The 17,847-nt window shown below is 36.3% G+C and overlaps 1 protein-coding gene across 1 annotated transcript; it reads right to left on the bottom strand.

Moving 5' to 3' along the window:
• Positions 1-6,087: 6,087 nt before the first annotated feature.
• LOC149956035 (uncharacterized) lies at positions 6,088-11,004 on the bottom strand. Its single transcript, XM_090164582.1, has 2 exons — positions 9,890-11,004; positions 6,088-6,177 (listed from the first exon to the last, which is right to left on the bottom strand). Exon 1 carries the CDS (start codon positions 10,997-10,999, stop codon positions 9,929-9,931), a length of 1,071 nt encoding a protein of 356 aa, XP_090020708.1. The 5' UTR covers positions 11,000-11,004; the 3' UTR covers positions 6,088-6,177; positions 9,890-9,928.
• Between the last annotated feature and the right edge of the window lie 6,843 nt (positions 11,005-17,847).

The raw sequence follows: 17,847 nt of genomic DNA, 5'->3' as shown, positions 1-17,847 counted from the left end.
AGACACGAAAAATTAATTGCTTTAATAATAAGGGTGATCAGTGCTTAATATTTGACGAATTTAAGCTTAAGTTGTTTCGGACACAAAAAAAGTTGCGATATTGTTTGGCGATGTACATGTAAGAACTGTAACGTAACTATTACAACCGACGTTAATAAAACAACAATACAAGTTAACAACAACATTGACCATGATGATGACCGATTAACGACAAGTGACCTAGCGACAAGAGCTTCGTGCCAACTGCAAAAGAAAAGCTGTTAAAGACATTTCTGTTGGCCAGTGACACATCGAAAGTAAGAAAGTCGGTGTACAGGGAAAGATGAAAGCTTATACCAGCAATACCTAATAGGTGTTTTCATAAAATCCGGCTATGTTGTTTTCCCCTCGGCCAAAAAATGTCCCCTGAGTCTTTGATGGGAGTTCAGTTCTAAGACCATCGGCGCGACTCGCATGAATGTACGTCAACAAGCTGGCAAACATGTTTCTCGAAAAATCCATAAAAACTAAAGATTACACAAAGTTACAAGTCCCTTCCTAAAGTACTCCACCTCCTAGGCAGTTCTTTGACGGGGATTTTATGAAAACACCTATTCAACATCTGAAGCATTGATCGCAATCAAAAGCGCGGACTTCAAAGCTAAAAAATGAAACGTTTTGCCATGTTAATCAAATATTTCAAATAGTTATTTTGACCACTAAAGGTAACCTCGAATTTCTTATTAACGTCTGCGAGGAGTACTTGTGTGACGGTACGTTTACATATTGCCCTAAACACTTTTACCAACTTTTTAACATCCATGGTCATACTGATGGCTTCTACTTTCCATTGATATCATGTGTTTTGCCATCCACGACGCGAGAGTGTTATACAAATATCTGGAGATTTTTTTATAGAAATATGCCAAGAATATGGACTTATCTTAGGTCCTAAAATTCTAATGTTTGACTACGAACTTGCTGCTCACATTATACGCCTGCGTTGTGGGCATCAACTCCAAACGGCAATACATGAACTAAAAAATGAGGCCGAAAATTAACATCTCCGGCTAAGCAAAGAATTTTATAAGTCGCATCCAAACATTTGGCTTTTGATTGCAGTTTTAATAGAGATTAAGGTAACGACAGAATTAAAGAAAAATGAAACAAGTTGGCAAGCCAAAATATACCTCTCCTCGGAAGAATTGTCCCTAGTGGTATTAAGTTCTGGAGACGTCCCTTAAAGATATCACCGCAATTAAGAGTTATTTACTAAATACGTAATCCCGGTTCAATCCCGCCCGGTATAAAATTTTAATAGTAAAATAATGGAGACGAAACAACAGAGTTTAATTTATTCAGAATAATAAAAATTAAGTAGTTACAACAGCGAGTTAGACGTACTAAAACAATGCACAATTGTATTTAAACCTATTTACAGAACAAAATTATCAGTTAAATATAATACGAAGCAAATTTTAATGAAAGAAATATATACAAAGGGTATTTGTATTTTTCTCGTAAACCTCCTGTTGACGTTGTGACACATACCGCGTGAAAAAGACCAACACCGTCCAATTTCCAATATCATATAATGACTCGCACACCCAGGAAATCAATGACTGCATTAGGAATCGTAGATGTCCAAATATCCACACCAATAAAAAAAAAATTAACAAGAAGCGAAAAACTTACCATTCACAAAGCACAGAAAGCCCCTTGAATAAATAATAAATGACCGTAGACGGAATAGTTAGGGCTCTTTATAAATAAAACAAACTAACCCAATTGATGAACTGCATTAAACATCTTAATCAGTCGAGAAAACGTTTAAAATAAATTACGAAGTAATGACGACCCAAATACAAACCCAGACCACTATGTAAGCAGCTCGATATTTTCTTCATAAATGAACTATTACCCTTGAAAGATTAATATACTAAAATATTTAATTAAATATAAGATTAATATACTAAAATATTTAATTAAATATAAGATTAATATACTAAAATATTTAATTAAATATAAGATTAATATACTAAAATATTTAATTAAATATAAGATTAATATACTAAAATATTTAATTAAATATAAGATTAATATACTAAAATATTTAATTAAATATAAGATTAATATACTAAAATATTTAATTAAATATAAGATTAATATACTAAAATATTTAATTAAATATAAGATTAATATACTAAAATATTTAATTAAATATAAGATTAATATACTAAAATATTTAATTAAATATAAGATTAATATACTAAAATATTTAATTAAATATAAGATTAATATACTAAAATATTTAATTAAATATAAGATTAATATACTAAAATATTTAATTAAATATAAGATTAATATACTAAAATATTTAATTAAATATAAGATTAATATACTAAAATATTTAATTAAATATAAGATTAATATACTAAAATATTTAATTAAATATAAGATTAATATACTAAAATATTTAATTAAATATAAGATTAATATACTAAAATATTTAATTAAATATAAGATTAATATACTAAAATATTTAATTAAATATAAGATTAATATACTAAAATATTTAATTAAATATAAGATTAATATACTAAAATATTTAATTAAATATAAGATTAATATACTAAAATATTTAATTAAATATAAGATTAATATACTAAAATATTTAATTAAATATAAGATTAATATACTAAAATATTTAATTAAATATAAGATTAATATACTAAAATATTTAATTAAATATAAGATTAATATACTAAAATATTTAATTAAATATAAGATTAATATACTAAAATATTTAATTAAATATAAGATTAATATACTAAAATATTTAATTAAATATAAGATTAATATACTAAAATATTTAATTAAATATAAGATTAATATACTAAAATATTTAATTAAATATAAGATTAATATACTAAAATATTTAATTAAATATAAGATTAATATACTAAGATATTTAATTAAATATAAGATTAATATACTAAAATATTTAATTAAATATAAGATTAATATACTAAAATATTTAATTAAATATAAGATTAATATACTAAAATATTTAATTAAATATAAGATTAATATAATTTATAAATATTTAATTAAATATAAGATTAATATAATTTATAAATATTTTATTAAATATAAGATTAATATAATTTATAAATATTTTATTAAATATAAGATAAATATAATTTATAAATATTTAATTAAATATAAGATAAATATAATTTATAAATATTTAATTAAATATAAGATTAATATAATTTATAAATATTTTATTAAATATAAGATTAATATAATTTATAAATATTTTATTAAATATAAGATTAATATAATTTATAAATATTTTATTAAATATAAGATTAATATAATTTATAAATATTTAATTAAATATAAGATAAATATAATTTATAAATATTTAATTAAATATAAGATTAATATAATTTATAAATATTTAATTAAATATAAGATTAATATAATTTATAAATATTTTATTAAATATAAGATTAATATAATTTATAAATATTTTATTAAATATAAGATTAATATAATTTATAAATATTTTATTAAATATAAGATTAATATAATTTATAAATATTTTATTAAATATAAGATTAATATAATTTATAAATATTTTATTAAATATAAGATTAATATAATTTATAAATATTTTATTAAATATAAGATTAATATAATTTATAAATATTTTATTAAATATAAGATTAATATAATTTATAAATATTTTATTAAATATAAGATTAATATAATTTATAAATATTTTATTAAATATAAGATTAATATAATTTATAAATATTTTATTAAATATAAGATTAATATAATTTATAAATATTTTATTAAATATAAGATTAATATAATTTATAAATATTTTATTAAATATAAGATTAATATAATTTATAAATATTTTATTAAATATAAGATTAATATAATTTATAAATATTTAAAATGATGTAGATTAAATTATAGTACCTAACGTTATAACTTTGTAAAGGACATTCGCCAAAGCTGTTTTTTAGAAAAACACCTTAAACAAGCGTTGGTGGCTGAGTACATCTCTTGCACGAGGCAGACCCGGGTTCGATTCCCGGCCGGCACCAAAAAATCGCAAATGGATACTAAGACGAATACCGTGTACATTTGGTGGAAACCCTGCCACTGGACGTTGAGAGGTTGCATAACACTCAGTACTCGGTCCGTCCCAAAGTCATTAAGAAGAAGTTGGAGAGAGAACGCCCATACAAACACAACAAACTCAACTATCACAAACACAACAAACTCAATACCCACAACCGTCATAACACAAACTCAACACCCACAACCGGTATAACACGAACTCAACCTGCACATAAACATTAGAATAACGAAATATCCAATCAAACTGAATTAAAACTGTCGCGACGGTTAGCGTTAACGCTCACCGCCACACGGTGGTTTTGCTAACCCTTCGAGAAACTGCGAACGCAGAAATTTCGAGAAACTGCGTACGCAATGATTAACCTTTGCACGGAAAATGCGAACGCGTTCGCAGGACAGACAGACAGACACACAGACGGACAGACAGACAGACAGACACGGTGATTGTATAACCCCTCCTAGGGGAATTTGTCCCCTCGGAGAGGTAAAAATAAAATGCGCTAAAAAACTTAAAAGAAAAAGAGACCAAGAGAGAGAAGATTTTTCTCGAAGAAAAATATTTAAAGTGCTAGGGCACAGGTTTCGAGGTTTTAAATTGTGATCCCCTATTCCATAACCAAATGAAAAGTATTTTTTTAAATGTGCCGTTTTTGGTTGTTGTAAAGTGTGCCGTTTTACGCTATTGGTTTTTGAGGCGGGAAATAAAAATGAGCCGTTTTGGGCAACCTCCCTACAGCCAGCACCGTAGTGTATTTCAATTTCCCAGGATGATGATGACTACGAATTCCCCGCAATATTTTACGTATACAATTTCGTAAACTTTCCCAAAGATCGACGCTGTTAGTTAATCTTGAAACTCAAATAGGGGCAAACGGGGAATTTTCAAATCTCAAATTAGTGCAAACGGGGACTTTTCAAATCTCAAATCTCAAATGGGTGCAAACGGGGAATTTTAAAATCTCATATTAGTGCAAACGGGGACTTTTCAAATCTCAAATCTCAAATGGGTGCAAACGGGGAATTTTCAAATCTCAAATTAGTGCAAACAGGGACTTTTCAAATCTCAAATCTCAAATGGGTGCAAACGGGGAATTTTCAAATCTCAAATTAGTGCAAACAGGCTCTTTTCAAATATCAAATCTCAAATTGGTGCAAACGGGGACTTCTCGGACACATTTGTAAAGTAGTTGAAATGTCAGTTTTGGCAACTCAACTGAAATTTTCCAGGAAAAGAAAGGGATTTTTAAAATAGGTTTAAAAGGTCAGTGAAAAGTTCGTAAATTATTAGAGTTGCCTTAAAGTGAAAACTGCATAGTTCTTAAAAGTTAAAACGAAAATTTGGGCGTTTGGACCAAGATAAAAGTATTGGTTTTTACTTACTTAAAGTCTGATACGCAAATTAGGTGTCTATTTCGTATTTCCTCGATTTCCCCATCATCACAACCGGTAACATGATCGAAGGCTCAAAAACGTGATATTAGTGAATTTTACAGACAGTTTTGTGCAATAATGATATAAGAAAAATGGGCTGGGTTGATTTCATTTTGTTACATAAATAAATTTCCATAACTATTATTATATACCGTATTTGCCATTCGGTCGGGGAAAAACAGAAAAGATTGAAATACTTCTTTGAAAACTTGTGGCCACCCCAACGTCATACGAAATAAATTATTTCTTCTCCATTTAATTAATTTTAGGTATTAAATTATTAATTTAAAATATTTAAATTATTGGTGATTTATTTTCCGAGAACACTTATTGAAGCTACTTTGAAAAATACGCCTCAACTAGTAATAAAAAAGAGAAAAGAAAAATCCTATGGAGATAATCAAATGAAATAGAAATTTCCCATTGTTCAGTGTTTATTTCACCTTTTAGCCATTTACTACGTATTAGATTTAACGTACATAAATTTATTACAATAAAAGAGTATTTTGCATTAAGTCTTTCGTACATGGTTTAAACATACGCCGAAAATTTCCAGGCTTTACATAGGTCCCCAAAATTTTCGTTTGTACAAAGCATCAAATACTTGAAATTTGTCGAAGAACATGAAATTGATGGAAAAATGTTAGATAACAATCGATAAAATTTGTTTTTGGAAATTAAACCTATCTTTAAAATCCAATATTTGTTTATAATCCTAACCGTGTCGACCACTCGACGCGTTCGAAAAGTTAAATGTTTTGAGAAGGCGACGCGGTTAAACCCTTAAATTTAATTTAATAAGAGCACAAAACAACCTAAGTGTCAATTTCACCAAAATATCAACTACCCAGTACAATAACTCAATCACCCTGTCCTTTATCATAATGAGGGCACCAAAAATAAATCACCCCGTTCATTGAGAACAATATTTCAATTACCCTGTACAGTGCTCACTAATTTGATAAGCGCACTATAACAACCTAAAAGGAATGTTTACCAAAAGCAGCACTTTCTCAACAACCTAGTGTAGAAACAATCACCTTGTCATACATCCAGTGAAAAACCCAAATTATCAATGTTTGTAATAAAACGGTAAATCATAAGTCAATCGATAGCCAGTATCAAACCCACGGTGGCCAAACTATTATTTTTTTTTTAAATCGGAGCTCAAGAAGTTGGTCATTTGCATATTTTAGTGGTTTTTGACGATTTCCGTTATTAAATTTGAATTTCGTGCCAATTCAAGATTTAGAATTCAAGCGCCATCTATCTCCATATATTTAATATTTGACATGCGTAACAAACATGCGGGGCCCTAAAACGCACAAAAAAATAATATCATTATGGACACAGTTCATATTCATAAAGGTCTCCATGGCGCTTGAATTATAAATCTTGAATTGGTGTGAAAATAGTACGTTTCTCCAACTAATTATCTTTATTAAACCTCACCTGCAACTGCAAAACGTTATTCGTTGATTAAAAGAATTTAACCATTGGTTTAAAATTAAAGAATTGTGTTATCTTAAAAACCAATAGTTCTTTTTATAAAATAACCTTGGCCATCTTGTTGAAATGTTGCCTCCCGCTTCAGCTGTAGATCCGTTTTCTCTCCCACTAAAGAGTTTATGAACTCATTCTCAGTGGCGGCGCCAGGATATTACTATGGGTAGGCTACTTAATTCTTTAATTTGGAGGCCCCCCCTTTACATACACTAACGAAACAAAACTGTGACAAAACCGGTTTATTTTTAATAATTTACAAAATAAATGTACATGACTGTTTAAATGTACTCGGAAGTTATTTGTTTTGTCGATGAGCGTAACAATGCACATATGGGCAACATCCTCCAACAGCATTCTCCATTTTCACTTACAATTGTTGCAAAAACACTTGCCAGTTGCCACGCTTTATTTTATCTTTATTTTGGAAATTGGGACTCGGAGAGTCGGAAAACCGCGCAATTTATCATCTGTCTAACGATGCAACACTTTTTGAAGTAGCTAGTTTAGCAACTACAACGAATCAAGGCTGCGTTCGAAAAAATATTAGAAATCACTGTTCAGTGTTCGCAACTTAAAAACAGCAGGCTTTTTATTCGGATTTTGATATTTCTTGTTTCGCAAATAATTTTAGGGGGCTGTTCGGGGCCCCTTCATCTAGATTTGGGGCCCCTACAAGCGAAATAAAAGTAAGCTGTAGCCTGCGTTGCCTACCCCTGGCGCCGCCACTGCTCATTCTTAGGCATTGGCTGAACTATTCCAGGGCAACATTTCAACAAGTTGGGCAAGCGTGAAGACATTTTATAAAATCAACTATTAGAAATGAAAATGGTGCATTTCCGACATTTGTAAAAAGTTGTCATCTAGCAGCGACAAACACACAAGCAGAACGCAACGCGTTTTTAGACGTGCATTTTCGTGTGTACCTTTCTTATTGGCTAGACGCTTTAGCGCCTGCCCCCGCCGGAAGGGCAAAGCTCAGAGTATGTCTCCTGCCCCCGTAAAATGTTTTACCAAGCGAGCGTCCAATGAAAACTGTACGCAAGAAAGGGCTAGTAAAGGCTGGCTGCGTTCTCCTGGTTGGCAGACTTGTAAATAATGACTCCCTCGTCCAAATTTTGTTTTTTCTTAGTTCATCATTTTAGGGGAGCCCAGCGTACTCTTTACCCTCTTTCGGATAAGTTTTATCAGCATTTCCGCTACATTTCCGACATTTATTAATGACCTATTATTTTAGTGAAAAATAAGCTTTTCAAATTTACGTTAACGAATATGATCTACAGCTTTCCCACTAAAAGGTCTTTATCAACCACCTACCGCTAACAAACCTTAATCGACACATAAGTTTACCCTTAAATTTGCATATTTTAGGTTACGTACTTTTTGAGAAAACAAGTAATGTCTGCAATGGGCAGAGCTCGGTGGAATAGATAAAATAACCGCTAAACTTTCGATTATTCATAAAACATTTGGTTAACTGTTTATTTATGGATATTATTGGCGGTTATAAAACGTTTTAATATGCAAAAAATAGGTTTGTATTCGAATAATTTTTGATTACGGATAAAAACCAATAAAACGGATATTTCTTATCCAAACGCCGATCTCTAGCAACGGGTGAGATTTTTACTCCGACTACAGGCTTCGAGCTTATTAAATATAGCGCCATCTGCCTTAATATTCGTCAACAAAATATGTGAAGAAATAGCAGACAACTTTTGAATTCCAATGTTTTCTTATTGAACTTCCAGCTAATGCGCAGAGATAATTTTGAACGAGCAGACAGCTTTCATTTATTCAATTTAAAACTCGGTCGGTAGGCGGCGATACTTATGAACAAAATTTAAACTACGCATGAGGCCTATGCTGAAGACGACGCTAAAGGCCCTTAGCGGGCACCTTCCAATTAACACCTGACACCGAGTGTGCGTCGCGTGCCGTTATTAAAGGGCAACGCAAGTGGTCATGCAGGGGGGGAACTATGTTTTCTTCAACAAGCCGTAAGTCGGTTTTCCAAGGATGATTTTATACAGCGCGAAAGCCTTATTCTCCTTGGTGTAGCCACGTGGCGCAATTTCGCTCTCATTCGCGAATTTTTCGATTTTCTTCGCTGAGTTAGCTCGCAATCAACGAACCCAGGAATTTAGGCCTAGCTTAATTTATTTATTATGGAGAAAAGAACTGGGTTAGTTTCCGAGAGTTGGACTTTGGTATTTTCGATTTAACAATGTTATGGAATAAAATTATTTGTGAATTGAATATTTTTAATAATGGAAGTTGAAACATTAGGCCTTGGACGCGGTAAATCTCTGCCGCTAGCCTCACATTGGATTAAGAAAATTCAACACCACACACACTCCTATATCCCGTCTCCCTTAACAATTTCCCTATCATTATACCCCGACAGAATATTTATCTTTTTTTATTACATTTATTTTGTAGAAGTTTAGGATCCGATTTGTCGGTAAGCAAGGAGACTTAATTTCCTCGGCCATTTTCGCGACTAAAGAATTTATACAAAATAAATTCGGCAAATATGGTTCTGCTTTTTTACAGAGGGAAAGGCTATGGCAGATAGCACATGCGCAGTCGTTCTTTTTATCTATAAGATAATTTACCCCCCTGCATGGTCACTTGCGTTGCCCTTTAAAAAGGAGTAAGAAAACCCCATACGGTTGTTTAGCGCCATCTGCGGCATAGTCGGACTAACAATCTTTAGACACAAATCTTAATCAATATCTTTTGAGATAATACAGACAGGTACATAAAAGAAGTAAAATCTGAATACATTCTTAATATAAGATTATCTTACGTTTCTATTTATCTTCATTAAATTTCCGGATCACTGCTGTTAATTTCTCAGCTGGAAGTCTTTAACATATTTGGCCCTCGAAGCTTTCATGATTACACGCAGGTTGTCTAATTGTTTCATGAAGACCTCATCGACCTGAGATTTGGATATGATCGTTAAAGATTCTCTCAAACCTTGTTCGTCGTATTCCAATTGTTTACAGAGCTCCTTCAATTCGTTTTCGATTTCTCGGCTCTTTTCATTACGGAGGAAATACTCGAGAGGTACTTTGCATTTGACATAGCCGTTGAGGCTGTCGTCCCACCTTTGAAGGTGGAGGATTTGAACCTCACCGTAATGACTGAAGTTGGCGATTAGTTTCCCTTCGCGCAAAGAGTAGCCATACTGCAGGTTGTTCAACACGCAGAACGCCGCTGATGTATCAGGTCTTTTAAACGAAGCCCCGACAAACACCGTTATCGTGAAGACATCAACTCCGTTTATACCGCGTTCGGCGTTGTCTTCAGGGTTGAATGAAACTTCTACGTAGTTTTCGTTCTTGCAGTTGTACTTCGCTCTTTGACCCCTTGGAAGTGAGACCACCGCGTAAGTAGGACTCTGGTTGTCCTTCATGACGATGATGGGTTTGTTGTTCAGAAAGGACATTTCGTAGAGAACGAATCCTTTTCTACCTTGCACTTCAAATTTCAAGGTTAACACGCAGTGTGGGTTAAAATTAACGATGTAATAGCAATTGTCCATCATCTCCTTGGTTAGTTTAAATTCTTGGAAGTCGATGGTGGTTGAGGAAATGTAGAGCTTCCCTTTTAGACGTGGATACGCTTTCTCAAGAATAGCTTTAAGTTTGAACGCCCGGCCAATGCAATCGGGTCGGCTCTCGTCGGGATAAGATTTCGGTTTGTACCGTTTCGCGAACTCAACCAATGACGATTTCTGCTTTTTAAACTCTTGGTAGAAATGGATGAAATCCGTGAATCGGTCGTGGTCGTGATTGAAAGTCACCTGGTCCATTAATGGCTTACAATCGGAGACGAATCCAAGAAGTTCGGCCAATGACTCGAACCGAGTCATTGGAACTGTATAGTCCCAAGACTTAAAACTTACATCCATATTTGTTTCTGTTGAACGCGCTTAATTATCTGCTAAGCTAATACCAAACCACTTTTCAACGAAACTATTCGTTCTAGTTTAATCTCTGTTATTGTATGACCTTGTCTTTCAAACGAATAAGATATGTAAATTGACGAGCAAATATATAAAAGATAATTGATAAGAAAATTGGGAACGATATTAAAATACGAAAGTCATTTCTACAAACTTAAGTTTCGATAGCACTAAAAAATTCTGTTGGACGGCAGTGTTTAATAGACAACCCGCTATGCAAGGTCAACAACGTTCGAAATCTGCTTTGTTAAAGACTATACCGAATCTTACATCATCATTGTTCCAATTAGTCAACAAACTAACGTCTCCTGTGTAAATGATTTGAACAAGCTTTCATTTTCTTTAAACAATAGAATCCGGCAGTCCTCAATAATGATGTGGTAGATTTTGTTATAATCAATAAATGGATTTAGATTAGATTTTTGAAAGATCATTAGCCGTTTCTCAAGATGAATTTATTTACACTGAATTCGTCATCCGCCTTTCAATTAAGTGGGCGGGTTATATTGCTTGGGAGAGTGGTGGAAAGCCCTTCGTGGCACCTAGGAGCAACAAACACAACACCCCACAGAAGGAAATTGACTCCCCCGCCCCGCCGGTAAAACGTTCAGCGTAAAGGCTCGTGACGCTCGTCCAATGAAATTCGTACATAACCCTTCGTTAGCGTGTTTAAAGGCTAGCTGCGTTCTCCTTGTGTTTGTTGCTCCTAGGTGGCACTTACTTTTAACTTTAACCGCAACAAGTATTCATGAAAGATAAACCCCCAGTGCCACAAGCTGGGATCCAACTCGGCTCCTCTTGCTGCGAGGCGAAAGTGCTAACCAGTCCGTGACCCCACGGCTACTTGGGGACTTTGACTATGTTGATACGGTTTTCAGTTTGTATCCCAATCCTCTTCATGGTCGAACAGTATGTTTCTTCCCCGGAAACATTCATCCTGGTATTGGAATCTGAATGCTTACTTTTTCCGATTAAAGGAGCAAAATGTCCGCAATTCGTCTCAACCACAGGCCACGTACTCCAAGAATGGCATGTATCACTGGAAGTATATATTTTTTGTCTCGAATGTGATGCTGCTTTTTTAGAGGTTGATGCAAGTTCTTCTTGGGCTAGATTTAAATAAATACATTTTTGTGTAAGTAAAATAAGGGGTCTAAAAACGACGTCCTTGAGGAACACTACATGTAGAGACGTTTGTTAAACCACCGTTGCATTTTCATATGTTCGTTCTATCTTTATGATAGTCCATCATCCACAAGGAAGTATTGCCTGTGAGAAAGTGAAGCCTTAGTTTTGAAATAAAAAGTGACACACCCTATTCAATGTCTTTGATAAGCCAATTGATACAATATATAATATTTTATATATTTTATTCTATACATAAAATATAAAACACATTTATTACACGTAATACGTACTTCGTAATACATATTACATCATATAATGTATAATATAATACGATATTATAGAATCTTTGATAATATTTATGTGCCACCGGGGGCCATTTCAAATAAGCAAGACTTTGTAAAGAATGCTTAGAATCTTAACAGCGGAATGCTTATAATCTTATCAGCGTAAGCTAATAAAAAATCCGACATTTTCAATCGGCATAAGATAATACTAAAGCACGTATGCCTTAGCTTTTCTAATGATTATTTGAAGAACTTGCATAACTTTCATACGAAATTTTTCCCTCATTAATTATGAAATATATATATATATATATATATATATATATATAGAAAATGTTTGATATGAGAGCTAGAAATATTATTATCACGTATCGAAATAGGCGCTTCAATAAAACCCATTCAGCCATTCGCTACGAAACATTAATAAATTACATATAGAGCCTGGACGCGCAAGAAACTTTTTATGTGGTCTTTGTAAGAATGTGGCCGTCAACGGAAAACCTCGTGTTAGGGTTAACAGAACATTTTTGCGTCGTTTTGCATTGGAAAAATTAAAGGTTAGGAAAAAAGTTCGTTTATAAACTGAATGTCGAACATCGTTAACTTGGTTTGTCTGGAGTATGGATTGTAGTCGCCTTCTTTGCCTAACCAGGCGAATCTGGTAACCGACCAACCGAAAATAATTATTTAGGGGGGCTTTAGAAATATATAGAGGTCTTAGTAAGGCCACTGAGTTTTCATCAACTGTTTCCCTCATAGCACAAATACTCGTGATAGATGACTGTCTTGCGTTTCCATAATATGCGGTTCTTTATGTTTTTCCAGCTTCAGTGTTGTTTATTTTTCGCCTGGCTGGCTTTGACATATTCAGCTCTCGAAGCCTTCATTGTTAGAGGTAGCTCTTCTAATTGTTTCAAGAAGTCTTTATCCGCTTGAGATTTGGATATGGTAGATAAAGCTTCTCTTATTTCTTGTTCATCGTATTCCAACTTGTTAGAGAGTTCTTTCAATTCCTTTTCAATTTCTGCGTTCTTTTCATTTTGGAGGAAATACTCCAGAGGTACTTTGGATGTGGCATAGCCGTTGAGGATGGCGTCCCACTTTTGAAGGTTGTAAAAATGAACCGCGCCGTAATGACTGAAGTTGGCGATTAATTTCCCTTCACGCAGAGAGTAACCGTACTGTACATTATTGAGTAGGGAAAATGTCGCGGAAATATCCGGCCTTTTGAACGAAGCCCCGACAAACACAGTCATCGTGAACACATCCACTACAGTAACACTGCTCTCAGCTTTGTTTTCCGAACTGAATGAAACTTCTACGTAGTTTTCGTTCTTGCAGTCGTACTCCGCCCTTCGACCCTTCGGAAAAGAGACAACCGTGTAACTAGGACTCTGGTTGTCCTTCATGACGATGACGGGTTTGTTGTTTAGAAAGGACATTTCGTAGAGAACGAATCCCTTCCTACCATCCACTTCAAATTTCAAGGATAACACGCAATGGTCGTTGAAATTAACTATGTAATAGCAATTGTCTTCCATCACTTTGTTCAGCTTACGATTGGAATCTTGGAAGTCCAAGGTGGTTGAGGCAATGTAAAACTTCCCTTTAAGATGAGGATACGCTCTATCGAGAATACCTTTTAGTTTTAAAGCCCGGCCAATGCAGTCGGGTCGTGTCTCATTGAGGTACGTTTTTGGCCTGTACCGTTCAGTGAACTCAACCAAGGACGATTTCTGCTTTTTAAACTCCTGGTAGAAATGGACGAAATCCGTGAATCGGTCGTGGTCGTGATTGAAAGTCACCTGGTCCATTAATGGCTTACAATCAGAGACAAAACGAAGAAGCTCAGCCAATGACTCAAACCGAGTCATTGGAACTGTGTAGTCCCAAGATTTAAAACTTATATCCATCTTTTTTTCTGTTGGACGCGCTTAAATGAAACCAACTAAAGATAGACGAAGCTCACCCTTGGAGTTAAATAATTTTAAATACTGAAAAGATGTTATAATGTAATCTACTTCAGCTTGTTTAATATTGGTAATCTTATGGCCTTGCCTTTCGGACGAAAGAGATAAGAAAATGCAGAAGCAGAGAAATGAGATTTGGAAGGGAAGAAAACTTGAAACTATTTTTCATCCTTAAAAGCTGTTACATAGTTTTAATATTACTAATAGCATATGTAACATAATTACTCATAAGTATGCCACTAGCTCTATTTCTTCACTAAAGGTTTGTTTCACAGATATTGCGTCATCCGTACCCTACGTAATATTTGATGTCATATTTGATGGCATATTTCACGTCATCGAAACTCAAATGCCGATAATGCTGTCGCCCAATTAGCTCTACGTCTGATAAACCGACGGCCATTATTCTAGTAAACAAACCGGTTTGAACAACAAAGGCTTAGGAGCTAAAATGAACTACAATATGGTGTCAGGTTCTGTGAATGTAATTAAAATGCAAATTCATGAAGTTCTCGAAGACTCACGTTCTAAAATAAATTTCCATTGTCAAATAAAAGAAGCAGGTTTATTGGAAAAAATAGTTGAAATTCAGGTTGAGCTTTTATGGCGCATCTACAAGGTTTTGAGTTTGGATTATTAATCCAAGGTTGAAGTCTTTGCAGATTCTTTTGAGCCTAGGCCTAACTCTTCTAGGCTTGATATGGGTTTTAATAACGCTGGTGGAATATTCCACTTCGACGACTTATTTCATTTTCGGAAAGCGATCACTTATTGATCATTTTCCTCAATTACCTTTTATTTTTCTAAATTACTCATTATTTAACTTCATCCGCACCAACCGAGCTTGTTTATGGGACTTTGTCCCCTCGGAGAGGTAAAAATATTACTAGGGCGTCACAAAACCCCAACGGGTATTTTTGACAAAAACCTGAGCGGAACGAGCTAGCGACAATATAAATAATTCAAATATTGAACACACATTTAAAGAAATTAAGGTAATAACTTTTATTTTTATGACATACATATCATAGTAGTTTCAGCCTCTCCAGTTTTTTTTTTTAAAGCTTGCCCGGTCTTACTATTGACTTTCAAAAGTCGTTCTACGTTAAATCCGGGATCGAAAATTATGCCGTCCAATGTTTTTACGCGCGAAACGGCAACGTATGCCATGCCGAGAGCGAATTCGTTGGGTCCGAGATCAACAACTGCTTGCTCAAGTGTTAAGCCCTGCGTAAGCAACTTGCAAGTTGCAGTGGGAATTGCTTACGAGTACAAGTAGCCACCCCCTTTTTAAACGAAATGGTGACTGGTGGGATCGGTATCAGATTGTTGTATAACGACGGATCTAAGTATGTTGGAAAATTAAAAAGCACACAAAGTTTCAACTCGTTTAAATACTCGCGAGTATATCGGTGGAAATATAGATAATGTCAATGACTTTGCCTATAGTACCATTGCCAGTTTCCCTATCTCTCAATAAAAAACCCTCGAAGGGATTCCCCTCAGCAGGTACTGTTTTCGAGATATTGTGAAATTTTTGCGAATTATCAGTACCCCCATCCCCCTCCACTTCTCTTCAAAACGTTCCCGTACAACTCGCTCCTATCCCCGCCGAGCGCCCGCCACTTCTCTACAAAACGTTCCCGTACAACTCGCTCCTATCCCCACCGAGCGCCCCATCCCCCTCCACTTCTCTACAAAACGTTCCCGTACAACTCGCTCCTATCCCCGCCGAGCGCCCCATCCCCCTCCACTTCTCTACAAAACGTTCCCGTACAACTCGCTCCTATCCCCGCCGAGCGCCCCATCCCCCTCCACTTCTCTACAAAACGTTCCCGTACAACTCGCTCCTATCCCCACCGAGCGCCCCATCCCCCTTCACTTATCTACAAAACGTTCCCGTACAACTCACTCCTATCCCCGCCGAGCGCCCCATCCCCCTCCACTTCTCTACAAAACGTGCCCGTACAACTCGCTCCTATCACCGCCGAGCGCCCCATCCCCCTCCACTTCCCTACAAAACGTTCCCGTACAACTCGCTCCTATCCCCGCCGAGCGCCCCATCCCCCTCCACTTCTCTACAAAACGTTCCTGTACAACTCGCTCCTATCCCCGCCGAGCGCCCCATCCCCCTCCACTTCTCTACAAAACGTGCCCGTACAACTCGCTCCTATCCCCGCCGAGCGCCCCATCCACCTCCACTTCTCTACAAAACGTTCCCGTACAACTCGCTCCTATCCCCACCGAGCGCCCCATCCCCCTTCACTTCTCTACAAAACTTTCCCGTACAACTCGCTCCTATCCCCGCCGAGCGCTCCATCCCCGCCGAGCGCTCCATCCCCCTCCACTTCTCTACAAAACGTTCCCGTACAACTCGCTCCTATCCCCGCCAAGCGCCCCATCCCCCTCCACTTCTCTACAAAACGTGCCCGTACAACTCGCTCCTATCACCGCCGAGCGCCCCATCCCCCTCCACTTCCCTACAAAACGTTCCCGTACAACTCGCTCCTATCCCCGCCGAGCGCCCCATCCCCCTCCACTTCTCTACAAAACGTTCCTGTACAACTCGCTCCTATCCCCGCCGAGCGCCCCATCCCCCTCCACTTCTCTACAAAACGTGCCCGTACAACTCGCTCCTATCCCCGCCGAGCGCCCCATCCACCTCCACTTCTCTACAAAACGTTCCCGTACAACTCGCTCCTATCCCCACCGAGCGCCCCATCCCCCTTCACTTCTCTACAAAACTTTCCCGTACAACTCGCTCCTATCCCCGCCGAGCGCTCCATCCCCGCCGAGCGCTCCATCCCCCTCCACTTCTCTACAAAACGTTCCCGTACAACTCGCTCCTATCCCCGCCAAGCGCCCCATCCCCCTCCACTTCTCTACAAAACGTGCCCGTACAACTCGCTCCTATCCCCGCCGAGCGCCCCATCCCCCTCCACTTCTCTACAAAACGTGCCCGTACAACTCGCTCCTATCCCCGCCGAGCGCCCCATCCACCTCCACTTCTCTACAAAACGTTCCCGTACAACTCGCTCCTTTCCCCACCGAGCGCCCCATCCCCCTTCACTTCTCTACAAAACTTTCCCGTACAACTCGCTCCTATCCCCGCCGAGCGCTCCATCCCCGCCGAGCGCTCCATCCCCCTCCACTTCTCTACAAAACGTTCCCGTACAACTCGCTCCTATCCCCGCCGAGCGCCCCATCCCCGCCGAGCGCCCCATCCCCCTCCACTTCTCTACAAAACGTTCCCGTACAACTCGCTCCTATCCCCGCCGAGCGCTCCATCCCCCTCCACTTCTCTACAAAACGTTCCCGTACAACTCGCTCCTATCCCCGCCGAGCGCCCCATCCCCCTCCACTTCTCTACAAAACGTGCCCGTACAACTCGCTCCTATCCCCGCCGAGCGCC

This window comes from Leiobunum rupestre, chromosome 2 (assembly GCF_980474605.1).
Source record: "Leiobunum rupestre chromosome 2, qqLeiRupe1.1.hap1, whole genome shotgun sequence".
NCBI lineage: Eukaryota > Metazoa > Arthropoda > Arachnida > Opiliones > Sclerosomatidae > Leiobunum > Leiobunum rupestre.
The sequence above is the reverse complement of the archived record's forward strand: the minus strand, read 5'-3'. Positions and strand labels throughout refer to the sequence as shown.